This window comes from Spermophilus citellus, assembly GCF_964194105.1.
Source record: "Spermophilus citellus genome assembly, chromosome: 17".
NCBI classification, from domain to species: domain Eukaryota; kingdom Metazoa; phylum Chordata; class Mammalia; order Rodentia; family Sciuridae; genus Spermophilus; species Spermophilus citellus.
Window position 1 is genome coordinate 11567159 of NC_138199.1, and position 19899 is coordinate 11587057.

A 19899-nucleotide genomic window follows, 5' to 3' on the forward strand; every position below is an offset into this window, starting at 1 on the left:
CACTTTGAGAATCACTAGGTTTAACAGTTTCCAAACCTCTCTGGAGCCAGAAGGATAAGTGATGGACGTGAGGTAGAATTCTTTTTTACCATAGTAGACTCCTGAGTAACAATTTTTACGATTTTTTTTTTTTTTTGCTACTTACAAGACATTTTTGAAAACCATTTTTTTTTATTGCACGATCTTTGAGGTCATTTCCCCTTCTGAACACAAATGTCTATGATATTAGGTGAGTACAGAGGTACATGTACCTAAAAACCCATGATTTATAATGAAATATAATCAAAGAAGAGAGGCAGTGTGAATGTCAAGATGGAGAGGATAATGTTCCATCCTAGAATCTGACATGACCAGGGGTTCCTTCCTTGCATCCTAATAAGAGCTTCTCTGGGGTAGGACCTTAAGACTCCTTAGGTGGGATCTGGTGGGGCCCTGGTATCTCCACATGTCTGCACTGGACACCAGGTATGACTGGTGGACACTTCTCCCTGGACCTTTCCCAGAGCACACACACTTTCCAGTCACCTGTGGGCTTCTCAGGAAGACAGTCCAAAGTCCTCTCTTCTTTTTGTTGTTAGGGAACCCTGGAGGATCAGATCATCCAAGCCAATCCCCTGCTAGAGGCCTTTGGAAATGCCAAGACCGTGAGGAATGACAACTCTTCCAGATTTGTAAGACCCAGCCCAGTTTTCACCTACCCCAGCCAAACACACCCTGTCCTTAAGTGCTGGATGTGAAAAATTGTCACATAAACTAAAACATACTGGGCCTTGTTCTACCCTCCAGCAATTCAGATTAATCTACTGAACTGGAATATTTTAATCCACTTTGAAAATAGTGTTGGCCTCTTCCTGGCAGAGGGAGGATTTAGCTGTCTTTCCCTAACTAGTCAACATCACCTCACAAGCATCCTGAAGCCTCAGAGATTCAAATTCTGCAAGTAGAAATCAATTCTTGAATGCTAACATCAGATTCTCTAGATGGAGACATTTTAAACCTTATTTTGGCCACTTTTATAAGTGTGTAGTGATATCTAATGAAGGTTTTAATGTATATCTCCTAAATTGGTAATGATAGTGAACATCTCTTCATGTGCTCACTTAATATTACTGAACAACATCCATTGACTTAGCCACAGAATTCTTAGTGTGAATTAGGTTGGTAGATTTGACCTACTCCAAGTCAGGAAGTCCTAGGAGCTGCAGAAGAACTAGCAAAGACAAAAGGGATCCCAGTAGGAATTGGTTGGTGCTAAGTATATTAAAGTTAATCATTCTTCCTTCAACCATTTCACTTAGGAATAGAACCACCAAAGAGGTGTTTATTTCCACACTGGCAAATAAGCATTCAGCAATATGTTCAATTTCATTGGCCAGGGGAGCAAATACTCAAGAGATACAGCCGTCATTTATGCCTCTACTTGCAAAAGTGCCTCAGAACTTCACACATCTCACCAGCTGGACAATCTCAAGCTCACATTTTATGGTCACCCCATAAAGATAGAACGGTTGCTGATTAAAAAGTAGATGCATTCCTCAAAGACTGTAGCTCTGAGCCCTGGCCTTTCTTTCCTTAGATATGCGCTTGGTCCCCTGTATACTACCCACGTGTACATCTGTCTTCCTGGGTGCAAAACTAAGCCCTTCTTTGTGGGGGATCTGAGTGCATTTTACATGTATAGAGATGTATTACAGTGCTTGGACCAATTTTAGCTATGGTGCTAATCTGATTCCACATTTAAGTGGAGATAATGCCTTTAGGACTCCCTGTCATCACATCCATTTATTCACTTTAGGCTTTTCCTTTTGATCCTGAGCCAGAATTCATAAGCACTCTGTACACCTTCTGCCCTCCAGACCTTTGTAGGCTAGTAATTCCATTGTCTTCCAGAAATTAGCTAAAAATACTGAAGCCTCAATACTCTCATTCACACATACGTCCACTGACCCTTCACAAACCCTTATAGGCCTCATTCAGAAAAAAGATTGAGAATGTTATTGAGTACTGACCACATTACAAACTGTGTGGAATAAACAAGTCAACATTTTCGCCTTTAAATTTGTTCACAGTATGGTAAGTACCAATTAAATGGATATGAGAAAGGGGCACACATAATTTCTATGTACTATGCACATATTTATATGTACTATGTAAATTAATACATATATAATTCACATGTATGCATTATATCTAAATTTTATAAAATAATATAAATTAAAGTTTATATATTTTATATGTGTGTATGTGCATATGTGTATATATACATACACATTTATATATACATATATACACATACATATGTATGTGTGTATATACATACATGTGTAAGTATGTGTATATATATGTGTATGTATGTGTGTGTGTGTGTGTGTGTGTGTGTATACTTTATCTATCACTCCCCAAAAAGGGAGAAACCCAGACCCTGAGTTGTTCTTTGGGGAGCCAGATGCCTAGGAGTTAGACTTGCCTGTAGTAAGTAGTATGTAAAATCTCAGAATTAACATTCAAAGGCAAAAAAAAAAAGAAAGAAAGAAAAAGAAATTAGACATCCCATCCATATAATCAATTCTAATATTTGAGAAAGTATTTGGGAAACAAGGTGTAAAAATAGTATAAAAATCAAGGATGCAGTCAGGAATGAGGTGGTTCCAAGCAGGGAGCTAGAGGGGAGCCTATGGATGCCCCCTGAGCTGTAGGAGCAAGGCTGGGAACTCTGGATAGGGCTACCTGAGCCTTGGTCGGTCAGCCTGGGGACTGCAGGAGTGAGACAAACCGAGACAGGAAGTACTTATGCTTCTGGCTTCACTGCCTCCCTAACCCTGTGCTTCCCACCCATTGGTGATAGCACCTATCAGAGGCCCACACAGAATCATATAGAACAAGTGACTGTGGTGTTTTTCATCCTGCCATTGGACAGGGGAAGTTCATCCGGATTCACTTCGGAGCCACTGGAAAGCTGGCATCTGCTGACATTGAAACCTGTAAGTCTGGACACTTGATACAAATTCCTTGGTATTTTGCCACAAAGGTCACTCTTGGGAACCTGAAATCATTATTTTTGTTGTTGTTACCTTAGATCTCTTGGAAAAATCCAGAGTGACATTTCAGTTATCTGCTGAGAGAAGCTATCATATTTTTTACCAAATCATGTCAAACAAGAAGCCAGAACTCATTGGTAAGCTCTCGGATATCATTCTTATCTTCCTCATCAGTGGCTTTGGGACAATACCCAGAGTAAGTTGTGTCTACAGTATTAAAAAGATCTTGGTGTTTTGCAGACCTGCTTCTGATTTCAACCAACCCCTTTGACTTTCCCTTCGTGAGCCAGGGAGAGGTCACTGTAGCCAGCATTGATGACAGCGAGGAGCTGTTGGCGACTGATGTAAGCATGAAATTAATTTGTTTATGCAGAGAATTAAGGAGTTTGAACTGACAGGCAGCTCAGGGAACTCATGAGAAAACTGGGACCCAGGGACACTAAGTGATTAGACCAAAGACAGGGATTGAGAGCTCAGAGAATGAGTCCAGTTTGCCCTTTTCCCTACTTAGCTCCACATCAAAAGATTCCAAAATAAGAATCCAGGGGTTCTCCAAGCACGCCGTCACTTCTATCCTCTAATACTTGAATTAGAATAAATTTTTGCATTTATAAGCTTTGTAATGTAACATTTGTTGGAAGTTTTCAGGTTACAAAATCACCTACCTACACGGCTCAAGAAAGTTTAGAAAATATGAAGAAGTACAAAACAGAGAGGCAAAATAATAATAACAATAATAAACAACCTCACACTTCAATGCCTCTCCATTATTCTTTCTACCTGTCCTTGTAGGTTCACTTTAGGGACCTATCTCCTCCGTATAACTATCTAGTCTGTGGCCTTTTACTTTGGGGAATAATTTGAAAAATTATTATCTCATTAAATCCACATGAAATTCATGTGGATTTAATGAGATAATATATAGATAGTGCTTTACCCATCCAAAGTTCCTCCACTCATCCCACATCCCCACCCCATTATGGATGAGAATCCACTGCCTAGAACATTTGGCCTTTGGTTTTTTGGGATTGGCTTACTTTGCTTAGCCTGATATTCTCTAACTCCATCTAATCACCTGCAAATGCCATAATTTTATTCTCTTGTATTGCTGAGTAATATTCCATTATGTATATATATATACCAAATTTCTTTATCCATTCATCTATTGAAGGGCATCTAAGTTGGTTCCACAGTTTGGCTACTGTAAATTGTGCTGCTATGAACATTGATGTGGCTGCATCACTGTAGTATGCTGTTTTTAAGTCCTTTGGGTATAGACCGAGGAGTGGGATAGCTGGATCAAATGGTGGTTCCATTCCCAGTTTTACCAATTCACAGCACAAAAAAAAAAAAAAAAGGAGCTTTGCCTAAATTTGCTCCTTTTTCATTCGAAAACCAATGGTATTATATTCAGTGATCTCCTTTTCTAGATCTAATGTTCTATAATGCATTTATTTGATTCTGAACAATATTGGAATTCCTATGTTACAATGATAAACGTTCAAGCTTTGGGACTATTTCTCCATCACTACCTATGTGATTTCCTTCCCACAATGATTCCTAATCGCCTCATCCAGAAAATAGCCCCCATCTATGTGCAGTGGGAAGGATTTTACTCAGTTCTTATTTGATGGACAAAGATAGATCATTCACGTATTCTTCCTACAATCACCTCCAGACACACAAACATGTTAAATAAATGGTTTTTACTCACTAACTTACCACACCCCACCCATCATCCATTTATCGAAACAAATTTTATCTCATGTTCTGTAAGGAGATGAGGTCTCTGCCAGGAGAAAGCTGCAGACAAATCCCTGGGTCCTGTTGAGACACTGGCCCTTTTTCCCCTCTCAGAATGCCATTGACATCCTGGGCTTCAGCTCAGAGGAGAAAGTTGGGATCTACAAGCTGACAGGAGCCGTGATGCACTATGGGAACATGAAGTTCAAGCAGAAGCAGCGAGAGGAGCAGGCAGAGCCAGACGGCACGGAAGGTAACTTCTTTGAAGAAGGTGGATTTGACTCCCCGTCTGTGTTTGTGTGTGGATGATACCACGGGAGCTAAACACTACATCTCAAGACTTGCTCTTCCAAAATTGTATAAGTGGAACTTGAGTTGTCTGAAGCTCAGAGTACCAACACTGGGGAAGTCCACCAGCTTGATCGGGGACTCCTGTAGTGGTGAATGACCAACCACTCTGCTAGTTTCCACTTTCAAAGTTGGCCTGCTTTTTAAGGTAGAATTAATGCGAGAATATCATGAAGTGAACTTTACTTTCTTTCCATGTATATCACTACTATTAATGTAAACAATACTGTCATAATCATTTTGGGCCTAAATGAGGCCTTTGATAAAGTGGGGTCCAAATTTTGTTCTTCCTATCACTCCCACCTTGACATCTTAGTAAGGACTGGTGAACAAATGTTCCTCTTCCTAACTCTCACCTGGCTGATCTCACCATTATCCTCTGAGAGGCGTGGGAGGAGAGCCTAGGGAAGCAGGAGGGCTGAACAGGGACAGGATTAACCCCTATGTGTCCTACTTATTGAACTTCTTATCTCTCACAATGTACCAATTCCTTGAATAGAAGGCTGGCAACGTGGGTCAACCCTGATGATTCCAGATTTATCTGTCATTCCCACAGGGTGTGAAGCAGAGTGTTTTTAGCCCTTGGGTAATAAAGAAGGAATTAGAGACTAGGCCCCATAAAGCCTGCCTGCTTAGGTTAGTCCCTCCTCGGATAATCTCCCTTTTGTATCAACTCAAAATCCACTGGTTAGCCATCTCATCAGGGATGTGATAGCCTATCATACACTCCTGCCACACTCAGGTGAAGAAAAGCGTGTATGCACACCCCAGGGAGCATGTCTCAGAAGCAGTCTTAGAATCTTGCCCATGATACCTGTGCAGAGTAAATCACAGGAGAGAAAGAATCCCGAAGGAATGAATTTCTGACTGAAGTAATCAGGGAAGGCTTCCAGAGGAGGAGCCACTGGCTTGGACTGTGAAGGATGATTAGGATTCTGGAAAATGTGGGGTAGAGGGAAGAATAAGCATTAGAACTGCCTCACAAGGTAGTCCAGAAAAGATTGTGCTGGGAAGGGAGGGACAGAGAGGGGTCCACTTTGGCTACAGAGCAGTCTGTGTGTAGTGGAATTGTAGGAGATTAAAATTTAAATGTGATTATTTGGGCATTAGTTCTGAAAGTCCTTGAGTGCCAGGGTAAATGGTTTAGAACGTATTTGGCAAGCTACAGAAACCACTGACACTCCAAGTAACAAGGGAAGTGTGTGACCACCTGGGATTAATCAGCGAGCAGTCAGCTTGTCAACTCACCAACCACCCAGCCCAAGGGGTACCCCCAGGAATTCACATATAACCTATGCACATCCTCCAGGATGCTTTAAATTATCTCTAGATTACTTGCAATACCCAAACAATGTAAACACTATGTAAATAGCTGTGCTGTATTGCTTAGAAAATAAGGACAAGAAAAAGAAGTCTGTATATGTTCAGTACAGATGCAATCTTTTCCCAAATATTTATGATCCAAGGTTAGTAGAATCACACATGCAGAACCCACAGCAGATACTACAAGAGTAGTCCATATGCCAAATAAAATTGCCCATGTTCAACTGCTTTCAACTGTGAACACTTGAAGGCAGGTTCAAGGTTTTGAGTTTCTCTCTCAACCATTAGCACGGCACTTTGTATAAATTAGGAAAGGGCCTAACATGTATTGTCAACTGTCCACATGGTTCTTTACTTCAGTACCATTTTATGTATTATCAGACTCTAATATTACTATGCAAGTTATGTCTTTTTATGAAGTTGAAATATCAGTAGGTCAAGATCAAACAAAAAGTTAATTGCTGATAAAGGTTATATCCAAGAGGCAAATTGCAAGTTCTTGAGACAGGTCCCTGGACTATGAGTCCAAACCTCACTGAATCAGTGCAGTCCTGGTACATATGGGAGAATGCAGAGACATCAAAAGGGACTCATAGAAAACATTTCTGGGAGGAATGAGAGCCTCATTGGGCGCCTTAGCAGTGGCTGCTTTTGCATGACACATTTCTCCTCTTCTGTCAGTGGCTGACAAAGCTGGGTACCTGATGGGTCTGAATTCTGCAGAAATGCTGAAAGGCCTGTGCTGTCCCAGGGTGAAGGTTGGAAATGAATATGTCACCAAAGGGCAAAATGTCCAACAGGTAATGGAGATGCTTCAAATCTAGTTGATGAAGGTATTTTGCTATTTTAATCATCATATTAAAGTCTTCTCAGTGACAGTTTTCAGAAATACATATGAAACTGGTTTGGGCATTAAGGGGGAATTCATTTTAGACCTCAGGGGGAATTCAAGTCATGCCAAAGAAAAAATGCCCACCCACCACCACCCCCTGGGTGTCATGAGCACCGAGAATCAGGCAGTGAAGAACCCTCTAGAGCCAGGTGGCTTTTTCTAGCATCTTTACTGAGGTGACATGGGCAGTCATCTTTCTCCTTCTCTGTTTATCTTTGCTTAGGCAGAGAAGCTTTCTCCACCTCTTTGGGTGGATGACCCCCTCATACTTCCCAAGTTTACATATCTGTGTTTCCAGATCCACCCAGATATTCAGACCAGTCAACTCCAGATTCTCTTAAGAGATATTCTCATTCACCCATACTGGAGCAAGGATCCAACTCTGGCTCCAATAAGTATGGCCAGGGGCTAGAGTCATGGGCTATAATCCTGGTTGTTAGAAAACTATCTTTGTAAGCGAAATAGTTCTCAAAGAAACAGGAGCATCATGAGCTGGACAAATATCTCAAGAAATATTGAATATTATGTTGAACAGTATGAAATTGACAAAATTCAATGGCTTTTGACCTTCTTGACATCAATTTCATCTGTTCCAACTTAATATGACTGTAAAAATGCCAATTTGAGTGTGGTGTGGGTGATCCTTCCTCAAGGTGACCAACTCAGTGGGAGCCCTGGCCAAAGCCGTCTACGAGAAAATGTTCCTGTGGATGGTCACCCGCATCAACCAGCAGCTGGACACCAAGCAACCCAGGCAGTACTTCATTGGGGTCTTGGACATTGCTGGCTTTGAGATCTTTGATGTGAGTTGTTTGGGGAAATGACTGGCTGACTTGGTGTCTGCTTGGCAGAATTTCCAGGGAATTTTCCAAACTCACTCAAACTCTTTGGTATTGGAAACACCTAGTTCAACAGCCTGGAGCAGCTGTGCATCAACTTCACCAATGAGAAACTGCAACAGTTCTTCAACCACCACATGTTCGTGCTGGAGCAGGAGGAGTACAAGAAGGAAGGCATCGAGTGGGAGTTCATTGACTTCGGAATGGACCTGGCTGCCTGCATTGAGCTCATTGAGAAGGTAGAGAAACGCTGCTCCCCAGGGAAAGCTCCTTTTTTCTGGGACCCTGGGATACTTGTTACTCTGCCTCTTCTCTGCTAATAGATTGGTGTCCTAACCTTACTCTCCAAGGCTGTGAGCCTTCAGATGACTGAATCCTCTTTTATAGAAAGGATAAAGCATTTGAAAAGCACCCCAGAATCTGTTCTGACACTTCAAAGAGGTGCATGGATGGTTCAGATCCAAGTGTTCCGTTATTCCCAAGAATGTGAGTGCCAGTCCAACAAGGCACTCACATTCTTGATTTGCCCAAAGACCCAAGGGGGAAGGACCGTACACAGTGGGGTTCTTGGTAGAACATTACTATGAAAACAGAAGATGACATCAACTTTTAAAAAATGACTTCCCATAATAATTTTGAAAACTGATCATGTTGAAATAACTATATCTTCCTAAGTAGCCATAGGAAGCCCAGATATCATTTAATGTATGATTCATCTTATGGCTCTATGTGCAACTTTCTATTCTTTCCATGTTCTTTTGTTCAACAAATATTAAACACATTCTGTATGTCTACCATTGTTTGGTCATTGCACCAAAACAAGAGCCTTGTTCCTACAGAGCTTATGTTCCAGTGCTGGAAGTACCAGAGTGATGGCACCAAAGAAATTCTCTTTGGCTTCCCCAGACCATGGAGCCATTGGTAGGTACTCTTAAATATAGAGGAATGGTCTCTGTTATCCTCCTTCCAGCCTATGGGCATCTTCTCCATCCTGGAAGAGGAGTGCATGTTCCCCAAGGCAACAGACACCTCCTTCAAGAACAAGCTGTATGACCAGCACCTGGGCAAGTCCAACAACTTCCAGAAGCCCAAGCCTGCCAAAGGCAAGGCCGAGGCCCACTTCTCGCTGGTGCACTATGCAGGCACTGTGGACTACAACATTGCTGGCTGGCTGGACAAGAACAAGGACCCCCTGAATGAGACAGTGGTGGGACTGTACCAGAAATCTTCACTGAAGTTGCTATCCTTTCTTTTTTCCAACTATGCTGGTGCTGAAACAGGTAAAATTCTTATCTTTATCCCCCCCCCCAGCCCCTGTGGAAATCTCTGTGTAATTACTCATATCACAAAGCTGCTCATAGAACCAGTAGTCAAGCATGAGCTTCAGGCTGAGCTAGATTTGTCTGTCTCTGTTCTCCATTTTTTCTTTTCCCTACTCTAACTCCTCCTTAAGATAGACGTCTGTGGAGGTAAACTGCCCCTCTTAGTGCACAAAGTCACTAATACTAAATTATTTAATTATGTTTTCATTAATATATAATTTACATTCAATAAAATTTAACCTTTACATTTTTCAGCAGTGCTTAGTATATTCACAATGTTGTACCACCACCATCTGATTCAAGAACCATTTCATCACCCCCTGCAATCTATCAACATCCGTCACTCCTCAGTTTGGTCCAGATCCCCTGAAAACCACTAATCTCCTTTCTGTCTCTGTGGATTTGCTATTCTGGAGATCTGTTACAAATTGAATAACATACAACATGGCCATTTGTGTCTGGCTTCTTTCACCAGACTAATATTTTCAAGGTTTGTCTATGATGTAGCATATTTCATCAGTACTTCCGTCCTTTCTGTAGATAAATAACATTCCATTGTGTGAATGTACCACATTCTGTTCATCCATTCACCCATTGGCAGACACCTGGGTTGCCTTGACCTTTTGGCTATTGTGAAAACTGCTGCTATGAGCATTTGTAGACACGTTTCTATGGAAATATGTGTTGTCAATTCCCTTGAAAATATACCTAGGAGTGGAATTGCTGTGTCACATGGTAACTATGGCAACCTTTTGAGGTGGCTGAATCCTTTTCCAAAGTGACTGCAGCAGCTAGTGTCAGTTTTTAAGGTTACCATTGTATTTATATTTTAAATAATTGCCTAACTAGAGTTGAAAAGGAGAGACTACCTTAAATGTATAAATTTATTACATTAATGCTTTTCATTTTAAAATATATACAATATAAACATTTCATAGATAATTGGATCTTTTAAAAAATTAATGTGTAGCATACTTTGGCAGAAAAATGTGATAAATGTGCATAAATTTAAACTTGATGTGGGCTAAATATGAAAGTGAGCCATTCAGAAAAAGTAGACCAAATATCACTGACTCCAAATTCAGATAGCAAATTGGGTTATTTCTTTTAGAAAGAAGAAAATTTGACTTGTAGAATATTATCGGCTTACTTTTATTACCTTCGGTTACTTTCTTATTAAGAAGTAAACAGGGGAGCTGAGGATGGACAGCCCTTGCCTAGTGGGTTCAATTCTCAGTACTGCCAACAAGGTAAGAAAGAAAAAAGGAAGGGAGGAAGGAAAAAGAGAAAGAGCTAAACAAAAATTCTGGAATAAAAGGATGTCAACTCAAGAAAGAAATCACGGGGCTGGGGTTGTGGCTCAGCGGTAGAGCTCTCGCCTAGCAATGGGTGGGGCCCTGGGTTTGAGCCTCAGCACCACATAAAAATAAATAGATAAAATAAAGGTATTGTGTTCAACTACAACTAAAAAATAAAAAAATATTTTTAAAAAAGAAATCACAATCATTAAGAGGGACATCTCAATCTTGCCAATTAGTCAGTCTGATTTCATGTCTAACCTCTAAAGGTAAGAGACCAATCTTCTGTTCTGAGAAGTTATTATTAAAGTAAAATGCCACCCACATGCACCCTCCCCACCCCATCAATGGGGATAAAGTTGAGCTTTCCCAAATCTGGACAGTTTAAAAGCATCTTTTAAAAAATCAAACAAGGGGCTGGGGTTGTGGCTCAGGGGTTGAGTGCTCACCTAGCACATGCAAGGCCCTGGGTTCTATCCTCAGCTCCACATATAAAAAAATAAAATAAAAGTATTGTGTCCAACTACAACTAAACAATTATTATTTTTAAAAATCAAACAAATAACAATTTAAGTCTGTTAAGTCAAAAGAAAACCAAAGCTCCTGTTTTTGGACTTGAAAGAGGTGATTGGAGAGTCCACCACTGTGTTCTCTGGGCTGCCTCTGACCTGCCCTTCCCTGTCTGCCTCCAGGTGACTCCGGGGGAAGCAAGAAAGGCGGGAAGAAGAAGGGATCCTCTTTCCAGACGGTGTCAGCCGTGTTCAGGGTTCGTGTTTTGGCAACTTCCACATTGCAGTTATTCTGCCTGGTGAAAATGACATGTGCTGAAATAAATGGGCTTGTTTTTTTTTTGGTTTGTATCCCAGGAAAATTTAAACAAATTGATGACCAACTTACGGAGCACTCACCCTCACTTTGTACGATGTCTGATTCCCAATGAGACCAAGACTCCTGGTGAGTAGCAATCCCATCTTGCAGAGCATTTATCGAACCGAGGAGAACTTCCTAAAATGTACATAAAATTCTGTGCATGTGTGTAGGGAAAGGGTTATAGTCTTTATCACTTCTCAAATGAGTTTGTTAAATCAGGTTACCTGACTTGTAAATTAAAACACTGGATGCCATTTTAAATTCTAGTTTCATTTGCTGTGAAGAAGCTTTTGAACTTAATGCCATCCCATTTACTGAATATTGATTTTACTTCTTGCACTTTAGGAGTCTTGTTAGGGAAGTTGGTTCCTGAGCCAATGTGTTCCAATAGGTTGGGCCTACATTTTCTTCTAGTATGTGCAGAGTTTCTGGTCTAATTTCTAGGTCTTTGATCCACTTTGAGTCGAGTTTTGTGCAGGGTGACAGATAAGGATTAAATTTCATTCTACTACATATGGATTTCAGATAAATAATTCAAAAATGGCTGTTAGGTGCAGTGGTACATGCCTGTAATCCAGCAATTTGGGAGGCTGAGGCAGGAGGATCACAAGTTTGAGACCAGCCTGAACAACTTAGCAAAACTCTGTCTCAAAATTTAAAAAGTCTGTGGATGTAGCTCAGTGGTATAGCATCCCTGAGTTCAATCCCCAGCACCACAGCCCCTCCACACAAAAATACTTATGAGACCCATGCAATATTTGGGATATATGTATATTAAAAATTTATTTAATTTAAATATTAAAAAATATTCATTTTATATTTGAAATTCAAATTCAACAAGGCATCTTATATTTTTTTTCTAGTGTCCCTACCATGAAATCATATCCCAAGCATTGTATGTATGTGTATAGACACATTTCATCCATAGCTCTCATAAGATTCTTTTTTTTTTTAATTATTTTATTGTTGGTTGTTCAAAACATTACATAGTTCTTAATATACCATATTTCACAGATTGATTCAAGTGGGTTATGAACTCCCATTTTTACCCCGTATACAGATTGCTGTGTCACATCAGTTACATTTCCATTGATTTACAAATTGCCTTTCTAGTGACTGATGTATTCTGCTGTCTATCCCATTCTCCACTGTCCCCTCTCCCCTCCCCTCCCCTCCCCTCCCCTTCTCTCTCTCCATCCCCTCTACTATAAATCGTTTCTTCCACTTATATAATTTTCCTCCTACTCCTCCTTTCCTCTTATATGTAATTGTGTATAACCCTGAGGCTCACCTTCCAATTCCATGCAATTTCCCTTAACTCTCACTTTCCCTCCCGCCTATCATCCCTGTTTAATGTTATTCTTCTTCTCCAGCTCTTCGTCTTGAAGGGCTCTATTGGCCTCTTTTATCCTAAAGTAAAGAATCATTGCATTTGGCAAATAATTGTCTTTGGTATCCCATCATAAAAACAGCATCAATCACAACAGATTTTTGGTTTTTATCCTGTAGTGTGTGTCAGCCACCTTATTAAATTATCTCTCATCCTTGAAACAGATACATGTGATTACCTCCACTTTAAAAATGAGAACTGAGAATAAGAGACCATATAAATCTAGATAGAGAACATCGTGCACTAAAGTAGGACCGTAATTGTCACCCAGGCCCGGCTCACACATAGTAGAGTATAGCTGTTTCTCGGGGTCCTTTGTCTCAAAGAGAACAACTATTATCACAAAGAGCTGTCTGTGAGGGAGCCTATACACAGTGAAGTCCTTCTATACCCAACGCTCGCTCATGACTAAACACTTGCCTCTTTCACATCACAAGTGAATGGAGAGATCAGATGGCCTTCAAGTATCAACAGATACAGGAATGGATCGACCTCTGGGACTTCCAAACTGTGCCAATGGCTTACCTTTTCTTTCAGAAGGTCAATTCTAGGGAAATCTGTCGTTTCCTCTCTGTTTCTCCTTTGCTCTAGCATGGCTCTGTTTTCATTTCCTTGTCTGGAAAGAGACTAACACCCTGCTATGGTAGATAGCCTGGGAGACACCTCAGAAAGCACTTAGTGCCACCCCTTCATTTCCTAGAAGAGGTCACACTAAAGACCCTGGGATTCCAGTGCTTCGCCCCAGGGCACTCAGAGCTGGGACTGAAAGCCACAGTCCAAGACCAAATCTCCAACCTCCTCCCCATCCACAGGCACATGTGGTTCTTTCTAGTTGTTCTTCTACAACCTCCCAGGGCTTCATGGGATCAGAAACAGGAACCCCTAGGAAGTAGGGCTGCTGCCTCCCTCTGACTCTCTTCTTGTGACAAGCCTGGGACTTTCCAGATGTGTGCTGTTTTAAAATGTGGATTTGACTATTATTCAAGTATGGTGAGGCCAACAGATTAGGAGAGTCCTGAAAAGATGGTTTGTCACTGCAATTCCCAAGATAGGGGGTTCACCCTGTAAAGTCAGGAAGGGAAGGACAAGGGCCAGGTGAGGGGGCAAGAAGAGCAAGGGGAAAATCTCAGATAAGAGACTTTATTGTGATTTTCATGGAAAAGAATGGGTGAGTCGATGTCAACAGGCTAAGCTGGTTTAGGATTGGATAGACCCAAATAATTGTATCAGGCTTCAAGGTGTATGAACTGCCCCAGATGTCTTGCTGCTGTGTGATTAGGACAGAGGCATAAGGTCTCAGAGTGTGAGAGCTGAATAAGGACAGTTTGGAAGGTAAGGGCTTTGAATTAGTTGCTTTGCATATGAAAGGCTAATTTAACAAGGAGTCATTAGCTAAGAATTCACTAGCTACAGAAGGGGCAATCTTTTCCTGGTTAGCAGATCCCCTGAGATGCCAAAAATTATAAAATGGATATCATGGATGTCATGCAACTGCCTGCGGAAGGGTGAGATGGGAGGAGAAAAGAGTGAGAGGGAAGTAAAAAGTGAGGGAGGATAAAAAGGAAAAATCTTCAGGGGTTGGTAACATGAGAAGAAGGAGGCGGTGGCTCAAGGAATATTTTAGAAATTCTGGAAATTTGTACCAAAACAAATGAGGACTTTTCATGGATCTGCTAGAAAACAACTCAGCCAGGGTTGGGAGGAAACACACAGAGGGTCCAGTCTTTGCTCTGCCAACTACCTTGCAAAGCCTTTCACTTCTCCAGGCCTCAGTCTTCCCCAGGTTCTGTGGAGATTAGGAAAGGGCCCTGTCCCCTGTCCCTCCTCTCTCTCTCCACCACCAAGTGCACACAGTATACAATAGGTGCACGGCTTGGCAAGCAACATGGCTGCTCTGGTCTCCCCATCATCAAATGATGGTCCTTTTCTTTTGGTTCTAGAAGGATCATTGACCTCTACCTGTGCCTTTTCTCCCTGCTCCTGGCTCTTGTAGAGATGCAGGGCTTAGCCTTGCTTTTGACCATGCTCGGTTGTGGCAAATCACAAGGACAAGTGTCCGTGAAGCCCCCTACAGTGTGTCAGGGGCTATTTTAACCTCTTTACATCTTCTTCCCCTTAATCTTCACAACAGCCTTTTAAAGCAGATACTCAGTATTTTTCTTATTTTTCAAGTGAAGAAATTGAGGCACAGAAAGTCCCTGGTTCACATAGCCAGTAAATAGCACAGCAGGGATTTGAACCAGCAGGAATCATCATCTGAGAATTACTGAGGGGTGGACCAGATGATGTTTAAGGTTCTGTCTACATCAGTGATTTTCTGAATTTCTGATACAATTTCTATTTGGTCTTAACCAAATTTTTCTCTAGGGAATCACTGTCCAATAGAACCTTTGGGAAGGATAGAAATGTTCAATATCTGCACTGTCCAAAATGGTAGCCATTAGTTATGTGAAATGTGGACTAAGTGCAACTAAGAAAATGAATTTTTAATGCTAATGAATTCAGATGTAAATAGGCCCACATGGCTAATAACTGCTGCATCAGACAGTGCTGCTCTAGCAAAGCCTTAGAAATTGTATAATGATCTCTCCTCACAGCCACCAGGGAAGCTTGTAGCATTCCAGAAGTTTTCATAAGGTTAAGTCAAAGCCAGCTTTAGCCACACCCTCCCCAGCAACTTAGGAAGCCCTTGTTAAGAAGCTGTCATGTTGGAACTGGAGAATATCATGCTAAGTGAAATATGCCAATCCCAAAAAACCAAAGGCTGAATGTGTTCTCTGATATGTGGTTGCTAACTCACAGAAGGGAAGGGAGGGGGAATAGGAATAGGAAAGACAGTGGAATGAATCAGACATTACTTTTCTACGGGCATGTATGATTACAAGACCAATGTAATTCCACATCATGAACAACCAGAAGAATGGGAAGTTATACTCCATATATGTATAATGTCAAAATCATGTTATCAGGTATAACTAATAAGAACAAATAAAACATATTTTAAAAAGAGAAGCCATCATGTCACCATGGTACCTCACCTGTAACTCCTCACAGAGCCCCACATCAGAGTGTTCTCAGCCCCAGTTTGATTTGTGTCTGACCTAGGCTGATTACCAAGAGTGGCCATGGTACCTCCCCCGTGGGGATTTGTCCTTCTGTTTTTTCTTCTTCAGTGCAAGTTTTAGCCGTCACCCCCGCTTCCCAGGGCAGGTGCGAAGCGATTGACTGATGATCACCCACCCTGAATTCAGCCTGCTCCCTTCTCTCACTAAAGACAAATCTGTATAGTGTAGAGGCAGGAAGAGATTTCAAGGTATCTAACGGGAAGCCCAATAACCACTCCATACCTAGTGTGCCCTCTCCGAGAGCCTCACTAGAATCCAGAGCCATAAGCAGAGTAAAGATCAAATCGTTGACTCTCATTCCTATGGTTGTGGGTGCCAGAGTCTCCCAAAGAGACCGGAACTTGTTAGCAGGTTTTAGCCTCCTTCAACCCCCGTCTTAAAGCTGGCATTACCTCTAGTGAAATCTGGGTGTTTGGGAGTGGCTCCTGGTGCCTTGGATCATCCAGGATGAACAATGAGCTATGAAACTCTGGAGGTTTTGCAGAAAGGACTGCAAGTTTTAGATCAACCTGGAAAAATTGGCAAGACCCTGTCTCAAAATTTAAAAAAAAATACAAAAGACCTGGAGATACAGCTCATTGGTGGATACCCTTGGGTTCAATCCTCTCTACTGCAACAACAACAAAAACAAAAAGAAAACAAAAAAGTAAAAGGAGCTGAACAATGAAAAAGCCACAGGCATCCCTTAGAATGTTCTCTTCCCAGGTGTGATGGACCACTACCTGGTCATGCACCAGCTGCGCTGTAATGGGGTTCTTGAGGGCATCCGGATTTGCAGGAAAGGATTCCCCAGCAGGATTCTCTATGCTGACTTCAAACAGAGGTAGGTTACCTTGTCTTTGCATCTGTCTCCATTTGAGGGCACCTTTTGCTCTCCCTAAAAGCATTCCTTGGGTTGGGTAGTTGGTGAATTCACAAGCCTCCTGGGGTTCCTATGGACTTTGCCTTTTGCTAGGGGATGATCCCATGTTCAAAATGAGTGCTGGGCTTGCCTAAATGGTCCCAAGGCCAGAGCTCTCTAGCTTGTGACTCTAGACTACAGTGACTCAACCTCCACACTATGGACATTGGGAGCTAGGTAATCCTTTATGAAGGGACTGTCCTGTGCATTGTAGGACTTTAGCAACATTCCTGGCCTCTGCCCAACATGCTGGTGGCAAACCCACAGCTCTTACCCTCAAGCTATGACAATCAAATATTTCTTCAAACATCCCTGGGGACCAAATTGCCCCTGTTAAGAGCCACTGCTCCAGACCACCTCTCTCCTCCTCTCTTCTGGGCCTGGGAGTTAAGCCCATGTCCAGAGTAGAGGAGGAGCTGGGACCCTCTAGAGGTAGGAGAACTGAGGTCTGTAGGTCACAGCTGATTTCAAGGCTCTTTTAAATTAGATAGGAACCATTGCCTCTGAAAGCAAAATTCCAGCCCTGTGTGCACTTGCTGGGCTTCCTTTATGCTTTTCTCTCTCTACCATGGCCCTAGTACCAACCTCTAAATATCTCCCTCTCCCAGAGCAGCTGATAGTATCCTACTTCCTCCTAAGGCTGGAACAGAAGGTTCTAGAAGCCCTGGTCTCAAGCATGGGACCATTCTGGGAGTTGAATCCATTTAAGATGTGCTGTCACCTTTCTTTAGGTATCGGATCCTCAATGCCAGTGCCATCCCAGAGGGGCAGTTTATTGACAGCAAAAATGCTTCAGAGAAGCTCCTGAACTCTATTGACGTGGACCGGGAACAGTTCCGGTTTGGTCACACCAAGGTGAGAACAGGTGAAGCTGGAATCCCACCACACCCCCAATCCCTCAGGGAACCCACAGTTCTAACTGCTTGTTAGTTGGTTGGAGGGAAGAGTCTCTTTCCTCTTCTGATCCACCTGGCCATCCCTTATCTGAAGCCCAGATAAAGGAAGCTCTCTGGTTAGGAATAGAGGGTTTTCTCTCCACATTGGTCTTGGAGTAAGTAGAAGCTGAGATTGGAAGCCCCAGTGAATAGCAATGAGGAACTTTGATGTCCTAGAGGGAGACGAGAAGAGAGACTCTTAAAGGGAGAGAAAGAGCAACTGACAGAAGAGAACATAGAAGATTCCAGAGACAGTGAGGGTTTGAGCAGAGTAATCATAACCAATAAAATGGATGCTAGTTATTGAGCACATGTGCTATCAGTCCTTCCATACGTATTTCATTCTTCTTACAATAACCGGTGAGAGAGGGGGCATGGTGATTAGGATGGCACCTGCCTCCTCCAGTTCTTGGGAGGGCAGAGGAAATGCAGGGTAAGGGCAGGAAGGCAAGGACAAGGACAATGCTCAAGGTCACATGGAGAGGTAAGTCAGATAGGAACCACTGAGTGGCAAAGGCTGGCTTTCAGTCCTGGCATGACTCCAAAGATCCACCTCCTGGAAAGAGGCAGGCTGGGGTCCTCAGATGGTCCACAGAGTACTCTATTTCCTAGGCTGCCATGGAGATGGAGTAAGTTCTGCCACTGCATACAGTTGGTGCAGGGGACCTGAGAGTGAGACCCACCTTTGTTGATGGGCAGGGAGAGGAGGAGACCTCATCTGGGTGCAGTTGCACTAGTGTGATTTTTCTGAACTCATTTTTACTGTCTGAGCATAAGCTCTGACAGAACTGATCCATATGAGTTGGTGGGTCTGGAACCTACTTTAGAACAGGTTACCTCTCTGCCCCAAAGGTGCAGCTACAGAGACCAGAGTCAGTGGGAAAAAGTCTTAGAGGCTAAACTGCCGCCAGTTCCAACCCAGAACTCTGATGAGAGTCCAGGAGTGGGCTTGGGTAGACATAGGCTCCCTCAAGAGACTCAGCTGACCACCTGCTGAAGACAAAGCAGGGGTCATCTCTCTTTGAATACAGGTATTTTTCAAAGCTGGACTCCTGGGACTTTTGGAGGAGATGAGAGACGAGAAGCTGGTGACCCTGATGACACGCACGCAGGCCGTGTGCAGGGGCTACCTGATGCGGTTGGAGTTTAAGAAGATGATGGAGAGGAGGTGATGCAGACTCTCCCTCTGTGTTACCCTGCCCGTCCCACATAGCAGCTGGTTGTTACTTCCTGCTTTTATTGCTGGGAGACTCTCCTTCATTCATTTGACCAACATTTCCAGAGCAGCAATCTCATACAGAAATGAACCCTGTCTTCCAGCAGCTCACAGAGGAGGGGGAAGCAGACATGGGCATGACCAATTTTAACACAAGTGCAATGTTTCAGGGGAGTGGGGACCTGACACAAGCAAGCCCCCCCAAAAATATGCTTGGGGCTTTGGAGTTGGCATGAACGGGTCAGCACAAATTTTTTTTCCCCTCTGGAAAAAGTTTTGCATAACCTGTTTTAAAATATGATCTGGAAGGGACACCAACAAGCAGGTCACTGTTATTGGAGCACTAAATGAGTCAGGTAGCGAGGGTCCCCATCCTCTGGTTGATGGGGAAGCTCCAGAAGGAACATAAGGAGATGAGTGAGGGGATCAGGTCACTCTAGCAGCTGGGAAGAGAGTGAACCTGAGGGGATGGAAGGGGTCATGACCCCGACTGTAGTGGAAGTCCAAATTAAAGAGACAAGGACCTAAATTGAGCTTTAGTCTATGGGTGGGAGAGGAGGGCATGGAATAAGGAAATATTTAAGAGTCTAATTGCTTGGATAATTCAAGGAAAAGAAAAGCAGCATGGATGACTGGTTATGTGAGGGCATTAGGGAAAG

General features: G+C 42.5%; 1 protein-coding gene across 1 annotated transcript in view; it reads left to right on the top strand.

Moving 5' to 3' along the window:
- LOC308635929 (myosin-13) overlaps nucleotides 1-19899 on the top strand; it is a 55114-nt gene that overhangs the window by 13431 nt on the left and 21784 nt on the right. Inside the window, exons 9-22 of the mRNA XM_081270819.1 lie at nucleotides 579-671; nucleotides 2918-2981; nucleotides 3077-3175; nucleotides 3279-3382; nucleotides 4896-5034; nucleotides 7134-7252; nucleotides 7998-8147; nucleotides 8252-8422; nucleotides 9154-9463; nucleotides 11496-11569; nucleotides 11670-11757; nucleotides 16894-17011; nucleotides 17821-17944; nucleotides 19056-19192. Coding sequence (XP_081126945.1) covers nucleotides 579-671; nucleotides 2918-2981; nucleotides 3077-3175; nucleotides 3279-3382; nucleotides 4896-5034; nucleotides 7134-7252; nucleotides 7998-8147; nucleotides 8252-8422; nucleotides 9154-9463; nucleotides 11496-11569; nucleotides 11670-11757; nucleotides 16894-17011; nucleotides 17821-17944; nucleotides 19056-19192 — 1790 coding nt within the window. The remainder of the gene's footprint in view (nucleotides 1-578; nucleotides 672-2917; nucleotides 2982-3076; nucleotides 3176-3278; nucleotides 3383-4895; nucleotides 5035-7133; nucleotides 7253-7997; nucleotides 8148-8251; nucleotides 8423-9153; nucleotides 9464-11495; nucleotides 11570-11669; nucleotides 11758-16893; nucleotides 17012-17820; nucleotides 17945-19055; nucleotides 19193-19899) is intronic.